Genomic DNA, 21387 nt, shown 5'->3' on the forward strand with positions numbered 1-21387 from the left:
AGCTGCACTCACTGCTGTTGAGGTCGATGAGGAACAGCCTCTTCAGGTGTTTGTGGTACACCAGGGCCGCATGAACGCGGGAGCAGGACTGGTGGTCGATGATGAAGTCACACATGTCCGGGTTCCTCCCAAACAAGTAGTACTTCTTCTCATCGATGATCAGCTTCTACGGGCGTGACAAAAGACGCACGCACACAACTGCTGTATGCCATAAACACGTCAAACCAGGGCTACGCCTGTGTATCTGTGCGTGTGTGTGTGTGTCTGAGTTTATGTACGCATGGATTTGTTTGTGTGTGTGTGTGTGTGTCTGAGCTTATGTACGCATGGATTTTTGTGTGTATGTGCGTGTCTGAGCTTATGTACGCATGGATTGCATGTACACGTGTGCATGTGTGTGTACGTGTGGGCTGTGTGTGTGGGTTTGTGTGCGCACGTGTGTACGGGTTTGGGTGTGGGTTTGCGTGCGCGTGTGTGTACATGTGCGTGTGTGAGTTTGTGCGCGCACGTGTGTATGGGTTTGGGTGTGTGAGTTTGTGCGTGCGTGTGTGTGGGTTTGCGTGCGCGTGTGTGAGATGTGCGCACATGCGTGTGGGTTTGCGTGCGCGCATGTGTGTACATGTGCATGTGTGAGTTTCTGTGCGCACGTGTGTATGGGTTTGGGTGTGGATTTGTGTGTGTGAGTTTGTGCGCGCGTGCGTGTGTGGGTGTGGGTTTGCGCGTGCGCGTGTGTGAGTTTGTGCGCACATGCGTGTGGGTGTGGGTTTGCATCTGCGCGTATGTGTGTACATGCACATGCACATGCACTGTCTGTGCCACTGAGTCATAACATCAGAGTGCTTCTCCACACTCAGAGCTTAAATCTCAGGGCTGCGGTTAATCTGGCACCTTCAGGGACCCAGGGGCCACAGGGGCCCAGCCCACGGGGCCGGGGGACCGCAAGGTCAGTATCAGGTGCAGGGACAGAACACGGAACGCAACCTGCCAGGTGGAATATGGGAAACGGTCTCAGCAGCCAAAAGGCCGCTCACGCTATAAGAAATGGTGGAAACTCAACCTGCATATTTTTCTGTATATTGAAAGAAACACAACCAATGAGCACCCAGGAAAACAGGAAGCTGAAGCACTAGCCCCAGCTCCATCCATCCTCTTCCCCCGTCTGCACCTTCATTTTATTCACTACGCTATTTTTTATTTAATAAGTGCATTTTCGCCAGATGTCTGAGTGATTGTCATCCTATATGCAGAGTATTAACAGAATTTATTTTTATAACTTTATAACTGTTTTTTTGGATATTTAAAGATTTATACACACCAGTGGCAGTCTACCTATTGAACGCGACAATTTCACGAACACGGAAATGGACAACAGTTTAGGAATGTAGCCCAATTAACAGCCTTCTGTTTAAAAAAGAAACGGTGGGCAACCGGGTATAATGTAAGAGCAGGGTTTTCTGCAAACTAAAAAGGTACGAGGAAGCAATTTCTAAATAAAAAAACAAGGGCTTCAGTAAGTTGTACAACCGAGGAGAACAGCTTAAGTGAGATATTACACACACACACACACTCACTCACTCACCTCCACCAGTTTCTCTCCTTTCACGACGTCCAGATGCAACCCTGGAGGCGGTTTCCCTGCCCTGGAAAGTAAACCCATCAAAGAAACTGGGGGGGGGGAAAGCTCAGATATTTGGTCTCAAGACGTTGGATTAAATAAGTAATCGGAATTGTCTAAGTTATATAGCTAGCGAATAGCCCTAATTTACCCCCCTTTGTTTTGTTTTGGCCGTAACAAGCTAGCGAGACTGCACTAGCAGACAGCTAGGCAATGATGTGAAAACTTAGCTAGCTAGCTAGCGAACTGAACAGCTAACAAGTTTGCAATCATTTATAACCATATACACTTCTGCGTTGCAGCTAGCCTTTCGGTTACGTGAAGATGAAAGCTGGTATGCGACCGAAACACCACAATAACTGCTGGCCAGCCAGTGCCCGCTGGTTTTAAAAGTAAAAAAAATCCACATCATTAGCCAACAAGCTGACTAGATGCCGAGAACAGTTAGCCAGAACAATTAGCTAGCGTTAACTTGATAAGTATGCTTGGTCGCTGCACACAGATACCACCAATATTGCAAGATAAGTACAACTCTTTCAACGGCTTTGTCATTAGACACATTGCTAAATATCAGCTGCATTTCTAAGGTCGTTTAATAGCAGAAAAACATCTTACCATGACGGACAATCAAAAATAGGTAAGTTTGCAACGGGTTTCGCTGCCATCTTGCCTCATTCATCATTCACACGCTCTTGAGGAAAGCTGGGTACGTGGCGGACTTCCGTGTGAGCGACAAACGCTTTGCAGGGAATTGTAGTTCAAAACTACCCACTACAATATCATTTCATTTTGATAATTAATAATAATAATAATAATACACTTTATTTATAAAGCACCTTTAGTATATGAAAATGCAGCTCAATGTGCTGTACAATATACCACTAAAGAAAACATTAATAAAAAGCAACACAAATAAAATAGAAAAACAAATTGAAATATTAATTTTTTTTAAATAAATATATATATATATATATATATATATATATATATATATATATATATATATATATATAAGATAGAATAAATAAAGCAATAGATAAAATACATAAAATGCAACACAATTGAAAAGGAATATAAAATTGTAAGAACAGGACATCATATAAAACTCCCAAGTAAACGCCAGAGTGAATAGATAGGGTTTAAGCTGGTTTAAGGGTTTAATGCCAACCGAGCCTGCCACTCAAATATTTTTTGGAAGAGTGTTATAGATGCATGGGTGCATAAAAACAGAAGGAAGTTTCTATACTATTTCTGTGCATTACCCAGGGGCGGTTTTAGTGATTTGGAGGCCCCAGGCAAAGACCGATGTGAGGCCCTTCTCCATTTCGCTTAACGCAATCATAGCTAGAGAACAAAAACTATTTGGAGGCAGCTCTTTTCAGTTAACAAAGCCACAGAACAAAATGACAGACCCAAATGAGAATTCTAACTGAAAAACTTCAAATGACCTTCAGTCGGTTAGAAGAAGATAATATGGCAAGAAAAAGATTATAAGTATATAATCTTCAATTCTTTCAAGACAAAAGTATAGTACATGCTTTTTGATAAAGCATTTGAACATCCACTATTCTCTAGGGGTAAAAGTCCCGGTCCGAGCAGGTGTCTGGTTTGTGGTGGGCTGCTGCTGTCTGTGGCCTCTGACACATTCCTCCCACGCTGTAGCTGGTTCACCGCAACCAGCAGAGCCAGCAACGCTAGAAGCTGTAGTAGGTGCGGTGGGTGCACAACAGGCTGAGGCAGCAGTAAGTCTGTTAACGTTAGCTAGCTCAGCTTCTTCAACTAACGTTACACCTCTTGTAACGTCAGCTAGTCACCTATTATCAACCAACTTCGTTCGACAGACGTAAAAAAAAAAACGTAAACTGATTTGCAACTATATATGAAAAAATAGGCGAAATACCAGTAACAACCTGTACCTAGTTATGTAGGAAAAATGTCCTCGTTATCCTCCAGTGGTTATTTTTTAAAGTACTTCCGCGATTTTTTTATGTGCCGGCAAATAACTCAGAGGTGGTCCAGCGCTCGCTTTTGGTTGCTAAGGGGACGTGCATGAATGAATGGAACTTACATTTGCTAGCATACTGTAAGTGTCCTGTCTTGCGTATTTGAGGTTAACATAAGAAAAGGTGGTCGCTATCAGCACGTCTAGGAATCCGTACATATTCACTGTTGTAACTCAAGTCGCAGGACGGAAAATAGCCGTTAGGAAAGCAGTTTGAAAGTATGAAGCAATGTCTGCGCCATTGGATTTAAACGGTCGCGATGAGATAATTCCGAGTGTGTTGCTTGTCTTAAAGTTGATATAGTAAATAAGGCTGTATTAATATAACTAAATGTATATGTATGAAGTTGGCTTTTTACATTTAGACAATTTATTATGTGTATTTTTACAGGACTTACATTTAAATAGGTAACAATGTCCAGTTCTCTCTAATAAATACGAAGTAAATACACTAGCGGTTAGGGTGGTCGATAATAGGTGCTCTCACTCTACTTGTTGCTTCTCCGTTGTGGAGTCTCTGGCTGTTTTATTAAAGAATTTCGTCAGTTCAGGCAAACTTTCCTTAAACTGGGCATCTTCCTTCTCCCTCTTTTCTCAAATCCACTTTGAAAACCCTTCATGGTAACAAAGATAGTGACTCTACCTCCGATGTTAACTCGAATGTCTACGTCATTGATTAGGCTCAAATGCAGGAAGGTCAAAGTGGAATAGTCCATTAAATGTGAAATGTGGGTGATAATAAATATTGGCAAATATAGATATTTAATTGGATAGGCCCACATTTACATGTAGATAGATTTATTTTTATCTATTACAGATTATCATTCATTTGGAGTGACAAGAAAGGAAAAATGTTATATAAATTTAAAAAAAAAAAAAAAAGAAGGAAACACAAATTCACGAGGCCCCTTTGGCGGACGAGGCCCCAAGCAATTGCCTACCTATGTCCTATGGTAAAACCGCCTATGGAATTACCTTTGGGACCTTGAGAAGACTCGCAGTGGAGGATCTAAGAGCTCGAGTTTGGGCACAGAAGCATAGGAGAACAGAACTGTAGGTTTGTGCTGAGCCATTCAGTGCAGTTCCAAAAGACACAAAGACAATGCAATGCAGACAGGGCAGCAGCAATGTGCTCTCTCTTCTTGGTTGCAGTTTAAATTCTGGATGCAGTATTCTGAATTATTTTTGTAGTTTCTCAATTGTTTTCCTAGGCAGGGTAAAGAGAGTATTTCAATAGTCCAGGTGACTTGATATAAAAGCACGTATCACCTTTTCTGCATTCTGTGATGTTAAAAAGGGTCTCACCTTAGCTATACTTCTTAAATTAAATAATGCAATATTGGTCACTGTGTCCATGTGAGGTTTAAAACTTAGGTTTGAATCAAAAACCCAGATTTTTAACTGCTGATTTTATCTGTTGAGCCAGACTTCCCAGCCTAGTAAAAAAAAAGATATTTTTTATTTGTGTCGAGCTAAAAGGATCTCAGTCTTATCCTCTTTCAATTTCATATAATTATTATCTCCTGACTGATGGCAGACAAGCAAATATTCTATAGCCTACACTCATTTGGCACCACGGATATACAGCTGTGTGTCATCTGCATATAAATGAAAATTGACATTACCCAAGTTAATTTATTGCCCAAACCAATTTGGTTCACATCAAATCGTGGTTTAAATAAATATAAATACGTCAGCTATACGTCTAAATTGCAATTTTAAAATATGAAAACCTTTATATGAGTTTGGGCTGTGACCATTTCCTTAACAGTGCGCGAATCTGTACTCTAGTTGGTTATTTGTGTGCCGCGCCCGCGCGTGAAGATACTTCCTCTTGCAATGGACCTTCTAGACATTTTTCTCAACAAGACGCCCAGCTGCGCCTACATGCCGTTTCTCGCTCCGTTAACTTGGTCTGCGTTGTGACTCGCTCTGCCGAAGAGGCTCGCGGACAGCTCAGCACTCCTCCGGTTCGGGCGCTGCAGCGATGGACGGCGCGGGGACCGAGACTATGTCTCTGCAGGACTACATCACGTCCGTGGATGAAAGCACTCTGCCTCGCATTCTGCAGATCTGCTCTGGAGTTTATTTCCAAGGCGAGTAGTAACCCAGTACCACTTCTGAATAATAACAATAATAATAATAATAATAATAATAGTAGTAGTAGTAGCCCAGGCTATGTGAACGCATGTATATTATTCAATATATATATATATAGTTAAATCAATTAAAATTATGCATACAAATTTTGACAAGAGCTTGTGGCATTTGTGACATTTTAGCATGGGTTGGCTGTGGTATAGTCTACTGTAGAAGCTATAGTTTAATAAGCATTGTTTTTAACGAATCGTTGGGGACACTGAGAATGAGTCCATAAATAGTCTGTATTTAATTTCACTTTCAGTGTTCAAGCAGAGTGAAAAATTATTTATTAATTCGGATAATACCTTTACATGTTTGTACTGGTAGATTTACATGTGTGTCGAAAACTGCCTACTTAGCGTGAAGCATTTCCTTTCGTTTTCTTTTAGGATTTTTGTTTCCCCATTATGAAAGTTCTCTTTCCCCCGCTCTAAATAACGGTAGTAACCCGGGCTAAGAACAGAAAGACAAGACGACTTTTACTTTTTGTTAAATAAAAAAGAAAGCCATTCGTAACAGAATGTTACATTTTCTGAATCAGAGAAACTACCTGTAGCTCACAGACTTGGTGGCGATGGTAGGTAGCAGTGTCCAAATACTGACGCTACTCCGGGATTTCACAAAACCTGCCAAACACAAGCTTGTTAAAGGGTTACACTTAAAACTTTCTTTAGGATTGTGAATTAGCCTACACTATTTGATGCACTCTCAAAACAAAAGGGGTAAAAACAACACGCATGCCTATTTTTTAAAACACACTGCCTTTTCTATTTGAGAACAACAGAATTTGTGTTGCTTCCAACACAGTCTGTTTAAAAAAACTCTCCCATTTTAACAAACAAATAGTATAATTCCACACAAAATATATTGAAGGTAACACAAAAGGTTTGTTGGACACCAGCATCCTGTTTTGAGAGTTTAAAAAGCTGAGATAAATTTCAATTTTCAACTAAATTTCAAAAGCACTGCTATGAGATGTTTGCTTTTTAAATAGCCTACAGCAGAGTTCTGTGAGTGAACAGAGAGAGGGGTAGGCTACCATATTCCGCGGAGGGTTCACACCGAACCCGGCATTCGACGTGTCTCATTCCCGTTCTGTGGACAGGCTGCGCGGTGCATGATAGAAGCCGTCCGGCGAGTGGACGTGGACCCGTCGCCGGTTCCGTATTTGAACAGAATACTAACAATAGACACATTCTCTTTTTCTACCTAAACTGTACACTAAAATCTATTTCTGAAGACATCAGAGGCGAGAAATGGGCAATGCGATTGCTGAATCTCGGTTCATAGTTGATCTGCAACACCTAGCTTAAAAGTTTGATTCGAGTTTCGTGAGGCCGGGCGAGCTAAATTGGACGCCTTCATTTGCATAGAACAAGGATGGAGTATTCTGTGCTTATACGGCACCGGGGCGAAGGCACAACACCGCTGGCTGGCCCGTTTCCATCATGCACCACGCACCCTGTCCATAGGACACGAATAGGGGCGAGAACGCCCCATCAGGGATCATATAATCTCTTCTGCTCATTGTAAACAAAAATGTTATATTAGAGCAATATGGTTTCAATTAATACTGTCAGTGTTTTTCTCTTCAACAAAATGAAAGTCCTCAATCTACGAAAAAAAGAGGCATTTGCATCCATTAGGGCTTTTTCAAGTCTTCTTGCTAATAACAAATGCCTCAGTATAACGCAGATAAATGCAAAAGAATTAAAAACAAAATCTTACGCTATGGTATTTGGTACAAGACAGGGCCTTAAAACAAAATCTAATAATCTAAAAATAATGTGTAATGATGGGACTTCTCTGCATAGAGTTGATAAAATTAAATATTCGGGTTTATGGCTTAACGCTGAACTTACATTCAAACCTCACATTGATCACGTTCCCCACAAAATTAATTTTGGAACCAGTGTCTTATTTCGATCTAGACACTGTTTTACGCCTAGTGTCCGAAAGAAACTGGCCTCACAACTTATTACCATTTTTTAATTATGCCGATGTTGTTTATCAAAATGAATCCAAAACTAACCTTCTACCCCTCAATACAGCATACTGTAATCTTTGTAGATTTGCTCTTGGTTGTTCCTTTAGTACTCATCACTATAATGTATAACTCACTCAAATGGCCTCCACTCAATATAAGAAGACACATTCATTGGCTGCAACTCATCTTTAAATGTGTACGTTTCAACTATCCTCATTACCTACAACAGTTTCTGGCAACATATTCCTCAATATGTCATTTGAGGCATTCTACACAATACTTATTTTCCATTCCTACAGTTAGAAAAGTATTTGGAAAGAGAGCATTCATGTTTATGGCTCATTCAGACTAGAATAACTTACCTTCAAACATGCGATCCTTGACTTCACTTCACATGTTTAAAAAAGGTTTGTCTTATTTTCAGTTAAATTGTTTTCAGATGATGCTATACCTATAATGGGGTCATTCCTATGTTCCCAGTGTCCTATGTTCCCCAGATTTATATGAAATCTTATCTCTGTTCAGTAGATAGAGACAGAAACAGTAAATCAATGATTTTCTGTCTTACTCCAGAAAATGATGTCAGCTAGGTATATCAGCAAACAAATGGCTTAGCTATGCTCAGAAATCCTCGATAATAATATTTTCCAAGAAATTATGAAAAATTGGTCACAACGTTTCATCAGGTGCAGTAGAACTTAGGACCCTGGGAACATAGGACTCTGGGAACTTAGATACACTCCCCCTATAATAATATACAATTCACTGTATATTCTATCTCATAAAAAAACACGTTTTCAACGTACAAAAATGCCAAGTTACTCAAAAGTATTGATATCAAAATGACGCCAAGTTACGGTACTACAAACAATATAGGCTATCTTGCCTCACCGAAATTTAATAACATGTATTCCAAAGCAATGCTACCCAATATTTCCTCAATTCTTTCAAGTCACTTGGCCCTGTGTTTTGTAATCTTACCATATTACAATGTCATGCAAACGTTGTGTCAGATCAAAGTGTCAAATATTTCGTATTGCCTCATGGAACACATTGAAATTCATGTAGAAAACTGCTGGTCAGTCACTACAGGAAGCATATTTCTCCAGAAAACATATGTTTATACTTGCTTCTGAACTGAATTTGACTAAATGTACAAGTGATTGTATATTTGCTACGTACAATAAATACATGTAAAATACATATTGTACATACATACATAGAGAACTTATTTATCCCCATGGGGACATTTGCCTCGCAGCATGTTACATTCACATTTACGAACAGACATTTATACCAAGAAACATACAATCATTCACGCAACAGAAAGGCTGACCACCAAAATACATACATACCAATACAAATTGGACATATAGATGTCTATTCAATCAATCATGACTGTGAGAAAGCCATCCACACATATGTTTGGCCTGTCAATGTACTGCACGCTTATATACACACAGGGCCAAGTGACTTGAAAGAATTGAGGAAATATTGGGTAGCATTGCTTTGGAATACATGTTATTAAATTTCGGTGAGGCAAGATAGCCTATATTGTTTGTAGTACCGTAACTTGGCGTCATTTTGATATCAATACTTTTGAGTAACTTGGCATTTTTGTACGTTGAAAACGTGTTTTTTTATGAGATATCATTTCTTTTTGCAAAGCGTTTTATTACGAGAGTGAGAAATGCGAAGTGACCCTGTAAGAAACGGTTGTGGATTATGGCTATCATTGTGTGAATTTGTACAGTCTGATGAGCGTGTACGTTTAGCAGTTTCGGTTTGCTATATATGTAAAACAGTGGCTGTGACAAATAGTGCGGTGGCGTAATTGTAAACGCATCAGAAAAGGTGAAATATGGCCAGTGTAGCTATGTAGGCTACTCACGGATTTGACGGGCATCCAACGAGCCTTGATTGACAAAAGAATCAGCAAGCCCGTAGAATTAGAGCTGCCTAGGTCCAACTTGTGTACCCTTCTGTCCTGCTCCGTTGTCTGTTATTTCGTGAAGATGCACTTTTAGTGTTTGTAAGGTTTATAAGGCATTTTGATAGGCTTATCTGCAGGTAGGAATCCTCTTTGCTGTTTTGTTAAGGTAGAACCGGAAAAGTTGATAGTGGAGAATAGGAACAGACGCATATGTCCCAGCAGGCTTTGCATATGAGAAAATAACAAGTGTGAGATAAATTAGGCGAAATGATGAAATTGCGTAGTTGAAACAATATGTTTTTTAGCAGAATGGGCATGTAGGTGAAGGTTGACATGATCACAGACTATAGTGCGAAGTAAATGAAGTGACCATGAGCGAGCTTAGTTTCCTTATCAAACGGTATATAGCAGTCTGTATTTAACATTAGTTGTTTATTATATCTCTGCTGGGCAAGTACTTGTTCACAGCCTCATTGTGGCCATCAAGTGGTTGTATTCACCAACGTACTCATTTATCTGATGTTTGGTGTAGATTGTCTTAGTGTGACTGTGGAATTGTTTATTGTTTTTGTCTCTCTCTTATTACTTTAATATATTTGATTTGTTTCTTGTCTTTTGCTTGTATTGTTTGGTAGGACCCCCTCGAAAACGAAATGGTTCATCTCAAGGGGTTTATCCTATTGAATAAACTTGTATCATTGAGACGGCAGTCTGAGTATTTGAACGGTGACATTATTTTTTGTTGTTTTGGATCAGTACTCCAGCACATTGGATTTAAAGTAAAACACTTGATGCACTCGATGACTGCCTGAAGTCTGTAACAGATAGGCCCAGATAGCACCAGACGCTAGGGATCTTCCCTGGTGGTGTGCTGCCAGGCCTGTATTGCAGCCATCTTCTGTTCCTGTTTTTTTCCAGGGTTTTTTTTTCTCTTCAGTCTTATCTTCAGCAAGTAACACACATTTTCAGTTGGATCCAGGTTGGGTGATTGACTTAGCCAAACACTCCTAGGTTGCTTTAGTATTGTGTTTGGGCTCATCATCCTGCTTTAGGTTAAAGCACCGTCCAGTGAGTTTTGAGGCATTTGGTTGGATCTGAACAGATAAGATCAATGGAAAAAAAAAATGCTTCATTTGATAAACTTGAAAATTTACATTAATTTGTTACACACATTTTTTTCTAGTTTTTCTCAATTGAAAATTTTCGGTTTATTCAAACAGTACCTCCGCCATGTTTCAGAGGTTTGATGATATGCTTTGGATCATGAGCAGTTCCCTTTTTTCGCCACACTTTCTTCTTTCCATTGCTTTGGTACAGGTTAAACACTCAACTACTGTGCTCTTTAGAGTTTTCATACATACGTTTTTAATGTACTTCTTAAAATTTTTTTTAAAGAAAACTCTAAGCCGAAGTGTTCTGTTCTTGAGGCTTACCAGTGGTTTGCATCTTGCAGTGAACCCTCTGCGGTCATGCTGGTGTAGTCTCTCTTTGTTCTTGTCTTTGACATCCTGGAGAGTGTTCTTGCTGTTTGATGGTTGAAAGGGTTCTTTTCTTCACAGTTGAAAGTTTCGGTAATCCACTAAGGTGATTTTCCGTGGGCTACCAGGTCGTTTGCTATTGCTGAGATCACCAGTGTATTCTTGCGTCTTACCAATGTACAAAACAGTTGATTTTGACACGCCCATGGGGACGGAGTGTAGCACAGTGGGTAAGGAACTGGGCTTGTAACCGAAAGGTCGCAGGTTCGATTCCCGGGTAGGGCACTGCCGTTGTACCCTTGAGCAAGGTACTTTACCTGCATTGCTTCAGTATATATCCAGCTGTATAAATGGATACAATGTAAAATGCTATGTAAAAAGTTGTGTAAGTCGCTCTGGATAAGAGCGTCTGCTAAATGCCTGTAATGTAATGTAATGTAATGCCCATAGCTGTGTGCTGGGCAACACACACTGATCAAAGGCTAGTTCTGCAACAACTTTTTCAATTTTGCAGTCTTTCCCCCGTTAACTTGCTGGACTCCAGTGAACATTGTGTTGTAGCAGTCACCAGTAAACAGCCCTTTCAATTCATACAGCCAATGGCCTATGGAACGAGCAAAGCAAAACCCTGGACGTGTTTAGGAATTTAGAAACCCTGCCCAGACTGAAATTTTTGGTACCAGAATGAGGACGTGTTGTGGAAAAAGAGGACCTCTGGTAGGCCTACCTAAATATAATGCTCAGTTGAACCGTATCCTAGTTCCAGCGGACAGTGAACACCTTTATAAAAATGAAGCCACTGGTTCCTGCTATTTAAAGGTGCACCACTTCTTGATTTGAAGTGACATGCAAATTGATTTTTTTTAAAACCTTGGAGGAAAGAGGAATATTCAAAACAGTCTTCGCCGAAAATGCGAAAGATGAGCAGATGACATATGAGCCGCATGCTCTGACATATGTTAAGGAGGCTCTGTTTCAGTGCATAGATGGGCCCCACAGTCTATAAAATTAAAACCATGCTTTTTTTTACCCCCAGAAGTACACCACTCTCATTGTAGGGCGTAGTTTTGCATGTGTGGCTTGTTCATATCTGAAGAAAACATAATATATATATATACATACATACACATTTCCTCTTTGTGTATCTGCATCGTGAACCCTTCCCTAATTTGGTTCCTTGTATAGACAAAACCGCTGGCTTCAGAGAAGTCAAGTCAGTCACCAACATACTTCACATGTAGGCAGTTTTGCTTGTAGGTAATGTAGAAATTGCACCCCAAATGGTTCTCCCACCCAATATCTACCCAAAATAACCAATTAAAACCACAACAGTTTTTTACCTTATAAAAGAGCATTGTGGCACAGGCTAGGTTCTGCCACTGCTGTTTGACCGCCTGCCTGTCGCCCCTGATCAGGATCCGTGTACGAGATCAGCGGCAGCGAAGTCTGCCTGTCCACGGGAGACCTGGTGAAGGTGATCGGCATCGAGCTCCAGTCCGTTACCTGCAGGGACACCAGCACCGATGAAACGTCTGAACTGCCTCTGGACTACGCAGGTGAGCACCAATCAGCAGCCATCGTGCTGTGGGCTTGCAGCGCAGGAGAGCACCGCCTCGTGGCTGACCAATCAGCAGCCATCATGCTGTAGGTTTGCAGCGCAGGAGAGCACCGCCTCGTGGCTGACCAATCAGCAGCCATCATGCTGTAGGTTTGCAGTGCAGGAGAGCACCGCCTCGTGGCTGACCAATCAGCAGCCATCATGCTGTAGGTTTGCAGCGCAGGAGAGCACCGCCTCGTGGCTGACCAATCAGCAGCCATCATGCTGTAGGTTTGCAGTGCAGGAGAGCACCGCCTCGTGGCTGACCAATCAGCAGCCATCATGCTGTAGGTTTGCAGAGCAGGAAAGCACCGCCTCGTGGCTGACCAATCAGCAGCCATCATGCTGTAGGTTTGCAGCGCAGGAGAGCACCGCCTCGTGGCTGACCAATCAGCAGCCATCATGCTGTAGGTTTGCAGTGCAGGAGAGCACCGCCTCGTGGCTGACCAATCAGCAGCCATCATGCTGTAGGTTTGCAGAGCCAGCAAGCGCTCACCTGGCGTGCAGTCTCAGGTAGTGTGCAGCTGTGCAGGTAGCTTACAAAAACACCTGGGCAAACGAGGGGAAACAAGTATGTGAAAATCAGTCTACCATCCAAGAGTTCCTAATTGAGCAAATAATATCCCAGCATGCACAGGGCCATGTTTAGGGTCAATGCTCATCACATAGCATGACATAACATAATGACGAGAACAGGCCAGTCAGCCCAACAATGCTCGCCATTTCCCTGCTTAAAGGGGAATTGCACTTTATAACACTTCTGCTTCTCATGACTGTGATATTGTCCTTCTAATGAATGATTCGCCCTTCATTTTTCGATTAGTTATTTCATTATATTATATTTCATTAATATTTTACACCATTTTGTTGTTTTCCTTTACAAGTAGACCCAGGCAGTTTAGCGTCGAACTCAAGGATGCATATCATTGCACGACTTCTGATGTGGGCGTACCTGCAGACAATAACATTAGGTTGGTCGTAAAAATCATAGACATATATATATATATATGTCTATGGTAGAAATAGTGTTGTATGACTACTAGCTAGTGAAACTGAAAATGTCTGAGGACGAAGGAGATTTTGTTTTTGATCATGGGATTGTTGTGCCCTATCGATTCGAGCCGGAATACACAGAAGTAAATCTGGCTAATTTGCAGGCTGATCGTGCGAGGGCGAGTCGGGACCGGGCCGAGATTGAGGAACCACAGGCTATTCCCAGGACAAACGGCAACTGGTGGTAGACATCCTATGTATCACAGACAGACACGATAGCGTTAGCCAGCCCGCATAGTACCCACCTCGAGCGGTTCGACCAACGATGAGAAAGCGGTGGGTACAGCTCCAGGCTTCAGGCGGTCACCTTGGTAGTCGGTGCCTTCAAAGTGGTCGCTGCATACCCTTAGTCCTCGTTTGCGAACTTCTTCGGCTGTGATGTTCGGGTGTTTGATTACATCCAGCCATGTCTGGCACAAAGTTGCATCACGTGGAAAACTATGAAGATGTGCTTTCAAGGCAAGTTTATAACAACCGGATACAATGCACCTCATTATTACACCGATATCGCATCAAACAAAACCTAGCAGATGTCAGTTTGTTCGATTTCAACGCTAAGTTAACAGAATGTTTTGCTTCGCTTCTTCTCGAATTTGCTGCAAAAGGAAAGTGAAGAAAAAACCAGAAACCGTACTACTATGTGGACTTGCGCTAAAAAAAGGTCTTTGTTTCTAATGTTAGACATTTAAAATTAAATAACTAATCGAAAAATAAAGGGCAACACATTCATTAGAAGGAAAATATCAGTCATGAGAAGCAGAAGTGTTATAAAGTGCAATTCCCCTTTAAATTAGACTAGATAGTAACACCTTATTAAGCCTAGCCTTGAAAACCCCCGGAGTTTCTGTCCTTTACTACAAGACCTGGCAGACTGTGGTGACTAAGACACTAAGACACCCCCCCCCCCGCCAGCCCACCAGCCCGCCAAGGCAACGGAAAGAGGAAAGTGTGGAGGAGGAACAGTCCCTTATCAGAAACCAGACCATAGAGCCCATCCATGCACTAGAATGGAGCCTTAACAGAAACCAGACCATAGAGGTCATCCATGCACTAGAACAGCACCCTGCCCCAGTCTGTGTCCTAACCCCTGGTTCCTGTCCTTTGCCAGGCAGGTTCCAGATCGTTCCGGAGGACACGCCATTCGGCAGCATCGAGGAAATGGTGGAGCTCATCCGAACCGAGGAGGACGGCGGCGACGCCTTCAGCTTCACCTGCCCCCACGAGCTGGAGCTGGAGGGCCACGCCGTGCCGGCGGGCGAGCTGGTCAGCCTGCTGTCTGTCGAACGCCCGGACGGCGAGGGGGAGGGGGAGGGGGAGGAGCTCGCTCGCTGCCGCCTGGTTGGCCGGGAGCAGGAGGAGGCGGGGCGGGAGATTCTGGTGCCGCTGTCCGTCCGCGGCGTGTTCTACGAGTGTGGGAGCGGCCACGGCTACGGCGTCCGGGAGATCGTGAGCTCGCCGCGGCTGCGGAGCCGCCATTACCGCCGCGTCAGCGCCGGCGGGCACGACGGACCCGTCCAGCTCAGACCCGTGCACTCGGTCCAGGCCATCATGCACTGTGAGTTCCGCCCGGACGCACCTCCGCCCAACTCCGCTCTCATCCACCCAGCCTACACCCGCCCTCCACCCGGCCCAAACTCCTCCAACCACCCTATACCTTACCTAAACACCTACACTCACCCCCCACCCTGCCTAAACTCCTCCACGCACCCTATACCTTACCTAAACACCTACACTCACCCCCCACCCTGCCTAAACTCCTCCACGCACCCTATACCTTACCTAAACACCTACACTCACCCCCCACCCGGCCCAAACTCCTCCAACCACCCTATACCTTACCTAAACACCTGCACTCACCCCCCACCCTGCCTAAACTCCTCCACGCACCCTATACCTTACCTAAACATCTACACTCACCCCCCACCCTGCCTAAACTCCTCCAACCACCCTATACCTTACCTAAACACCTGCACTCACCCCCCACCCTGCCTAAACTCCTCCACGCACCCTATACCCTATGGGGGCGACAGCTCAGGAGGTAAGAGCGCTTGTCTGGCAGTCGGAGGGTTGCCGGTTCGATCCCCCGCGGGTTGCCGCTCCCTGCGCATGTCGAAGTGTCCCTGAGCAAGACACCCAACCCCTAACTGCTCTGGTGAATGCGAGGCATCAATTGTAAAGCGCTTTGGATAATAGCTATCGCTATATAAATGCAGTCCATTCTATACCTTATCTAAACCTCTTCCCCACCCTACATCCTACCTAAACCCCTATACCCATCCTACACCCTACCTGAACCTCTACACCTACCCTACACCCTACCAAAACCCCTATGTCCACCCTACACCCCATCTAAGCCCCTGTACCCACCCTAAACCCTACCTTCAGAGAAAAATGCTTAAATCATGTCCAATTATATTTGTAGACGCACCGTCTCCTTTAACGGCACCCTGCTGAAACAGAGAAACAGAGGCCTCGTCTGACCGACAGTCTAATATTAGCGTAAACTCTGTTAGCCACAAAGGCTCCCTAGCGGAAACGGCTGTATGCAGTACGCATTATTTTTTCACAACTTTTCACGAAATAACGTGCAGTTAAAATCGCTCTTTTTTTCACGAGGGCCTCCATCTTAGATCAGTAAAACCAAGACTTCAGCATGAAATGGCTGAACGGTGGCGGTCAGAAGTGAAGGTGGTCTGCAAGTGTCCACCTCGCTAACCGCACTTCTAACACCAACCCCCCCCCCCCCCCCCCCCAGTGTGGTAGTGGTCAGAAGTGAAGGGTGAAGGTGCTTATCTGTCAGCTTTCGAGCTTTCGCCTCGCTAACCGCACATCTGCCCCCCCCCCCCCCCCGCCCCCCAGTGAGGAAGAATGTGGTGCAGTTCCCGTCCAGCCTGGAGGTGGATTTGATGGACGTGACGGAGTGCTGCGGGGATGTGGTGTTCGTCACGCCGCGGACGCTGGCGGAGGTGGCGGTGCTGGGGGCCGAGGCGCTCCCCGCCGTGGCGGAGGTGCTGGAGGCGCCGGAGAGTGCTCGGCCGCTGTTCCGCTGCCGCTGGCTGCCGCTGCTGCGCCCGGGCCAGCTGCTGGTGCTGCACGGCCCCGCCGACCCCGCCCTGGTGCTGGCGTCCAGCTTCAAGGGCAAGAACGAGCGCCGCCACTTCCTGCTGTCGCGCCGCTACGGAGGCGGCTTCCGCCGGCGGCCGCGCAACTTCGGCTCCGCCTACGAGCTGTACGCCGCGCACTGCCGCGGGCCGGGCCTGGCGGTCACCGTGACGACGCACTGGGAGGCCACCGCGGACGGGCTCACCTCCCTCAGCGTGGGAGACCAGCTGGAGGTGCTGGGGCAGGGCAAGGTGGAGGTGGGTTGCCGCGACGACGGGGCGGCGCAGCGGGAGGAAGTGGAGGTGCTGGTCTGCCGGCGCACGTCGGACGCGGACGAGGACGACGAGGAAGAAGAGGAGGAGGAGGAGGACGGGGAGGAAGGGCGGGGCGAGGAGAGCCAGGAGGTCCACCTGCCCATGTACCTGGAGGGCCAGTTTGTGGAGAAGCTCACCGACACCAAGAAGCGGTACAGCCTGGCGGAGCTGGGGGAGCGCTTCTCCTTCCCGCTGGACGTGAAGGTGTGCCGGCGCGACCCGGGCCTGGAGGCCGACCCGCTGCCGGCGCTGTCCTGCCTGCAGCTGGAGCAGGCCGTGTCCGAGCCCGCGGTGCTGGCCAGCCTGCTGGAGCAGCCCGAGCTCTGCTTCCTGCTGCCCGTGCGCTGGCTGACCATGACCGTCTCCTTCACCGGCGACGCCCTGCCCGAGGACCGGCCCCCGCAGCCCCGCTGGGAGACCGTCACCGAGGTCACCGACCAGTTCTACTTCGAGTTCCGGAAGCTGGCCAGCCAGGACTCCGAGGCCCCCCCGCCCCGCCCGCCCAAGAGGAGGGTGTCCACCCAGGAGGCTGCCAAGGCTCCGCCCGCCGCTGCCTCCAATCACGAGCGCCGACCGTCCAAGCCCCAGCCCCTCTCCCAATCACTGGACAAGCTGAATCTCGGCTCCTGTTGGCCAGAAAAGGGCCCTCCTCCACCGCCACCCCTGGTGAGTCACCACAAAATAACACCATAAACATAACAAAACATGAACATAATGATGAAAACAAGCCATTCAGCCCTGCAATGCTTGCCGTTTTCCAACCACTGAAGGGTACCTTGTGCTCACTGTTCACGCACAAATCGTCATCAAACAAAGTAATAACATTGTATCTACGGTGGCCTACAAGGACAATCATATGCTCTTATACAGAGAGGAACAGAGCAGGACTGCACTGGACTCGGCAGTTCTCCCCTTCGCATCGTTCCTTGATTTGAAACGCATTTCCCTTCACGTTTGTGCTTTCCTTTTTGAAGCGTGATGTGTGCGTCCTTGTGAGCCATCGTAAGAACGTTCTATCAAATCATAAGCACAACGTTTGAGTCATGGTTAAGGAATCTGCGCGAGACTGTTACTGAGAGATGTTAACTGTCCGTTTACTTCATTAACGGATGGAACGGTGTTCATAACATGGCATAACGTGACATAACGTAATGACAAAAACAGTCCATTTAGCTCAGAAATGCTCGCCATGTTCCTACCACTGAACGGTACCTAGGCCGTGTCTGAAACTGCCTGCTCACTCGCCCATGATTGAGTATATAATTTAAGTACACTAGAAAGGGAGAGTGAAGTAGACAAAGTTTAGTGTGCTTAAAATCTGTGGATGATATATTTATTTATCCAGAGTTGCGTGTAACCTGCTTTGTGAGACATGGCCCAGAACTAGACAGTATAAAGCATGTGTATCGAGCCCGGTCCTGAAAACACCCAGAGTTTCTGCCTTTGCTACATGACAAGGATAACTGCGGCGATATTTCTGCATTTGTAATTCCATAATTTTTTTAGTGGCCATTAACGACAAGCCTTTGAAGCTTTATGCCCAAAGAAAAGACTACACTGTCCAGCATTCAGCCACCGTCCGCCATAGGACGTGAATTCAGTTTACAGAGAATCTGGCTAGTGAGTGAATTTTGCCTACGCTAACGTACGAAAAAAGCTGTGTGACTGCATCGGCATTTCAGAAAATGACAACTGAATTCCCCCATTACGCCTACTAGTTCCAGGAACTTCTTTTTACATCACAGCTGAAAAGAAAATTTGTAATCCTTTCCCCCCCCTGCCTGTGTGTGTTGTCGCATTCAGTGCGACAACACAACTAGGAAGTCTACTGAGGGGTGAAATCGGTTACCACAATGTTAACGTGACATCACTTCCTCCAGGAGAATGCAGACGAGGCCCCTCCGCTGATTCCCAGGAAGTCGCCGCCGAGGTCAGGCAGCTGCAGTCTGCCCAACATGTACACGCAGACCCCCAAACGAAACAAGAAGAAAGGTGGGTCTGCATCCTGTGTACCCACAAATTCTGCCCTGTCGAATCCCAGTCCTTCAGAGTCACCAGCTCTGGATCCAATATCACTGTCTGAAGAGCATTACTTATAGGAAACATCAACAAGAAACTTACAAAGATTATTACAATCCCCCCCAAAAAAGCACCTGCAAGTCCTTCATTTATTCTTTTCTAGATCTGAAAATTCAAGGAACACTGACAGTAGATGGGGTGACCTTGTGATAATTATAGTTTGTTTGACCGCCATGCATTATTATGAAATATGGAAATATATAAACAGAATTAATTGAAAACAATTTTGGCTGATAATCCCTGTTGGTACCTGGACCCGAGGTCGTGTTGGACCTTATTGATGATATCCTGGCAGCCCTACATTCAGAATGAACATTATCAGACAGTGAATTCAGCACAGACAGTGAATTCAGCACAGACAGTGAATTCAGCACAGACAGTGAATTCAGCACAGACAGTGAATTCAGCAAAGAGAAAAGATCCGCCTCACAGCCATAAATAACCTTTTACCTGGCGGTATGCCTAGCAGTCCTGTTGCCTTACAGTTTTGAAACCCAAGCACCATTTTAAGCCTTCACACTTCCAGGAAAAAAAAAATATGGTAAAAGTTCGCTGCTTCGTGCTGATTATTTGTTCACTTTGAGCACATTTTAGTTTTTCCCACCACCCATATTTCTCAGACTGTAAATTCAGAGAATTTAAAATTTTTTTTAAATCTGAGCAAAAAGTGAAGTCCATAAACTCAATGTACGCATGACTCCTCCCTCCCCCCCTCCCCCGTCCCTCTCTCCAGCAGGAAGGCGGGACAGCGACCATGACTACGAGGACATCATGGAAGCGGTGAAGAACTCGCAGGAGAGCATCTTGTTCTACTGACACGCTGCTCAGCGCCCTGCAGACTGTCCTGTACAGGACTACCTCCAGAGAGCCACACACGTTCACGTCCTTCTTTAAGCTTTGAGAACCACTTTCCAAAAGCAGGCCTCTTTAGTCCCTATCAACAGGCTATTTGATTTCTGAAGTTAATGGTTTGATTAACAGTCTATATTTGAAGTCCAGCTTTTTTTTTTTTTACCCCACCTTCCCCAATTCCCTTGCTTCAGTGATTTTTGTATTTTGAACTGCTGCTTCATGAAAAGCCTTTGTAACCAGCGTACGTGCATGTTTTCAAAGGCTCAAGATATTTTTTTTAATGGCCAGCAAAAGGTCAAAGGTCAAAGACAGTGGGAAAGAACGAGAAGGGCAGGTATGGCGTCTTTATGCATAAATTAATCTCAGAGGCACTCCTGTCAGGCTCCCTGGTGAGAATCATCAAGACAGAAGTTCTGCTTTTTTATTTTCTAAGAACACTGAAGAATGCATAAAGTCCCCCTCTCCAAAAAAAAAAAAAGAATTAAAAAAAATCTGCCTCTAGCTTCCGTTCAGTTCAGTTTCACTTCCTCATCTGCATGCCACAGAGAGCAACAATAAGTTTGTTGTGTTGCAGAGTTCTTCGGGGGGGTGGGGGATGGGGGCACAGCCACTGGACCGTCACTGAATTTCCTTTCTTGGTCGGGATGGGGGAGGGGAGGAGGGGTCATACTCATATGCTCTGGCGAATGAGAGGCATCAATTGTAAAGCGCTTTGGATAGAAGCGCTATATAAATGCACTCATTACACGTGTACAGACACGGTAGGCTTATGCCCGGGGCAACGGCACCACTCGGGGCAAAGTGCACCTGTACACCTGGATTTAGCACGTCTGAGGAAGTGGGGTCACATGGGAGCCCCCCCCTCACCCCCCCCCCATCCCAGAGACACAGCACCCCATAAAGGCTGATGAAAGATGCAATGTTGCACACTGAACCGTAACCATGACAACGGCTGAAAACTCCACAGGGCTGGCGAGGGGCTGATTATCACAACTGCAGGAACGCCAGGGAGCCACACGGGGCACTGCACACGTTACACGCAGGAGAGAAAAAAGGGAAAGTGCAGTAGCAACAAAAAGTATTTTTTACACAATTAACCATTTTAAAAGAATGTTGTTCAGTGTGGCGGTGTAAACCTAATAAATATAATCTGCTATTTACCCCCCCCCCCGTCCCCTGTGTTTTTGCTTCCTTCCCCAGATTTAACTTGGAATCAATAAAAAAAAAGTAGTG

The 21387-nt window shown here is 45.1% G+C and overlaps 2 protein-coding genes and 1 non-coding gene across 4 annotated transcripts in view; 1 reads left to right on the top strand and 2 right to left on the bottom strand.

The window, feature by feature from the left end:
• Positions 1 to 2339, bottom strand: part of ppp1r8b (protein phosphatase 1, regulatory subunit 8b) — a 7902-nt gene extending 5563 nt beyond the window's left edge. Inside the window, exons 1-3 of the mRNA XM_035416282.1 lie at positions 2231 to 2339; positions 1580 to 1640; positions 13 to 166 (exon numbers count right to left, since the gene is read on the bottom strand). Of these exons, the coding sequence (XP_035272173.1) occupies positions 13 to 166; positions 1580 to 1640; positions 2231 to 2280 (265 nt within the window). The 5' untranslated portion in view covers positions 2281 to 2339. The remainder of the gene's footprint in view (positions 1 to 12; positions 167 to 1579; positions 1641 to 2230) is intronic.
• LOC118215627 lies at positions 809 to 960 on the bottom strand. Its single transcript, XR_004762862.1, has one exon.
• A 3078-nt stretch (positions 2340 to 5417) lies between the features above and the next one.
• Positions 5418 to 21314, top strand: themis2 (thymocyte selection associated family member 2). 2 transcript variants are annotated; one of them, XM_035382439.1, is made up of 6 exons: positions 5418 to 5713; positions 12573 to 12713; positions 14916 to 15362; positions 16667 to 17889; positions 19104 to 19215; positions 20036 to 21314. In XM_035382439.1, exons 1-6 carry the CDS (start codon positions 5605 to 5607, stop codon positions 20116 to 20118), a joined length of 2115 nt encoding a protein of 704 aa, XP_035238330.1. In that variant the 5' UTR covers positions 5418 to 5604; the 3' UTR covers positions 20119 to 21314. The 2 variants fall into 2 exon arrangements, with proteins under 2 accessions (XP_035238330.1, XP_035238341.1); XM_035382450.1 differs by having other exon boundaries at positions 5419 to 5713; positions 20039 to 21314.
• Positions 21315 to 21387: the final 73 nt, after the last annotated feature.

Source organism: Anguilla anguilla, chromosome 1 (genome assembly GCF_013347855.1).
Source record: "Anguilla anguilla isolate fAngAng1 chromosome 1, fAngAng1.pri, whole genome shotgun sequence".
Classification (NCBI taxonomy): Eukaryota; Metazoa; Chordata; class Actinopteri; order Anguilliformes; family Anguillidae; genus Anguilla; species Anguilla anguilla.

What these genes read in the sequence shown, in the direction of transcription:
- themis2 (XM_035382439.1), top strand. Translation starts at nt 5,605, where the DNA reads ATGGACGGCGCGGGGACCGAGACTATGTCTCTGCAGGACTACATCACG. An exon ending in CTCTGGAGTTTATTTCCAAG is followed by an intron (nt 5,714 to 12,572) that starts GCGAGTAGTAAC and finishes GCCCCTGATCAG; the next exon opens with GATCCGTGTACGAGATCAGC. An exon ending in CTCCTCCACCGCCACCCCTG is followed by an intron (nt 17,890 to 19,103) that starts GTGAGTCACCAC and finishes CACTTCCTCCAG; the next exon opens with GAGAATGCAGACGAGGCCCC.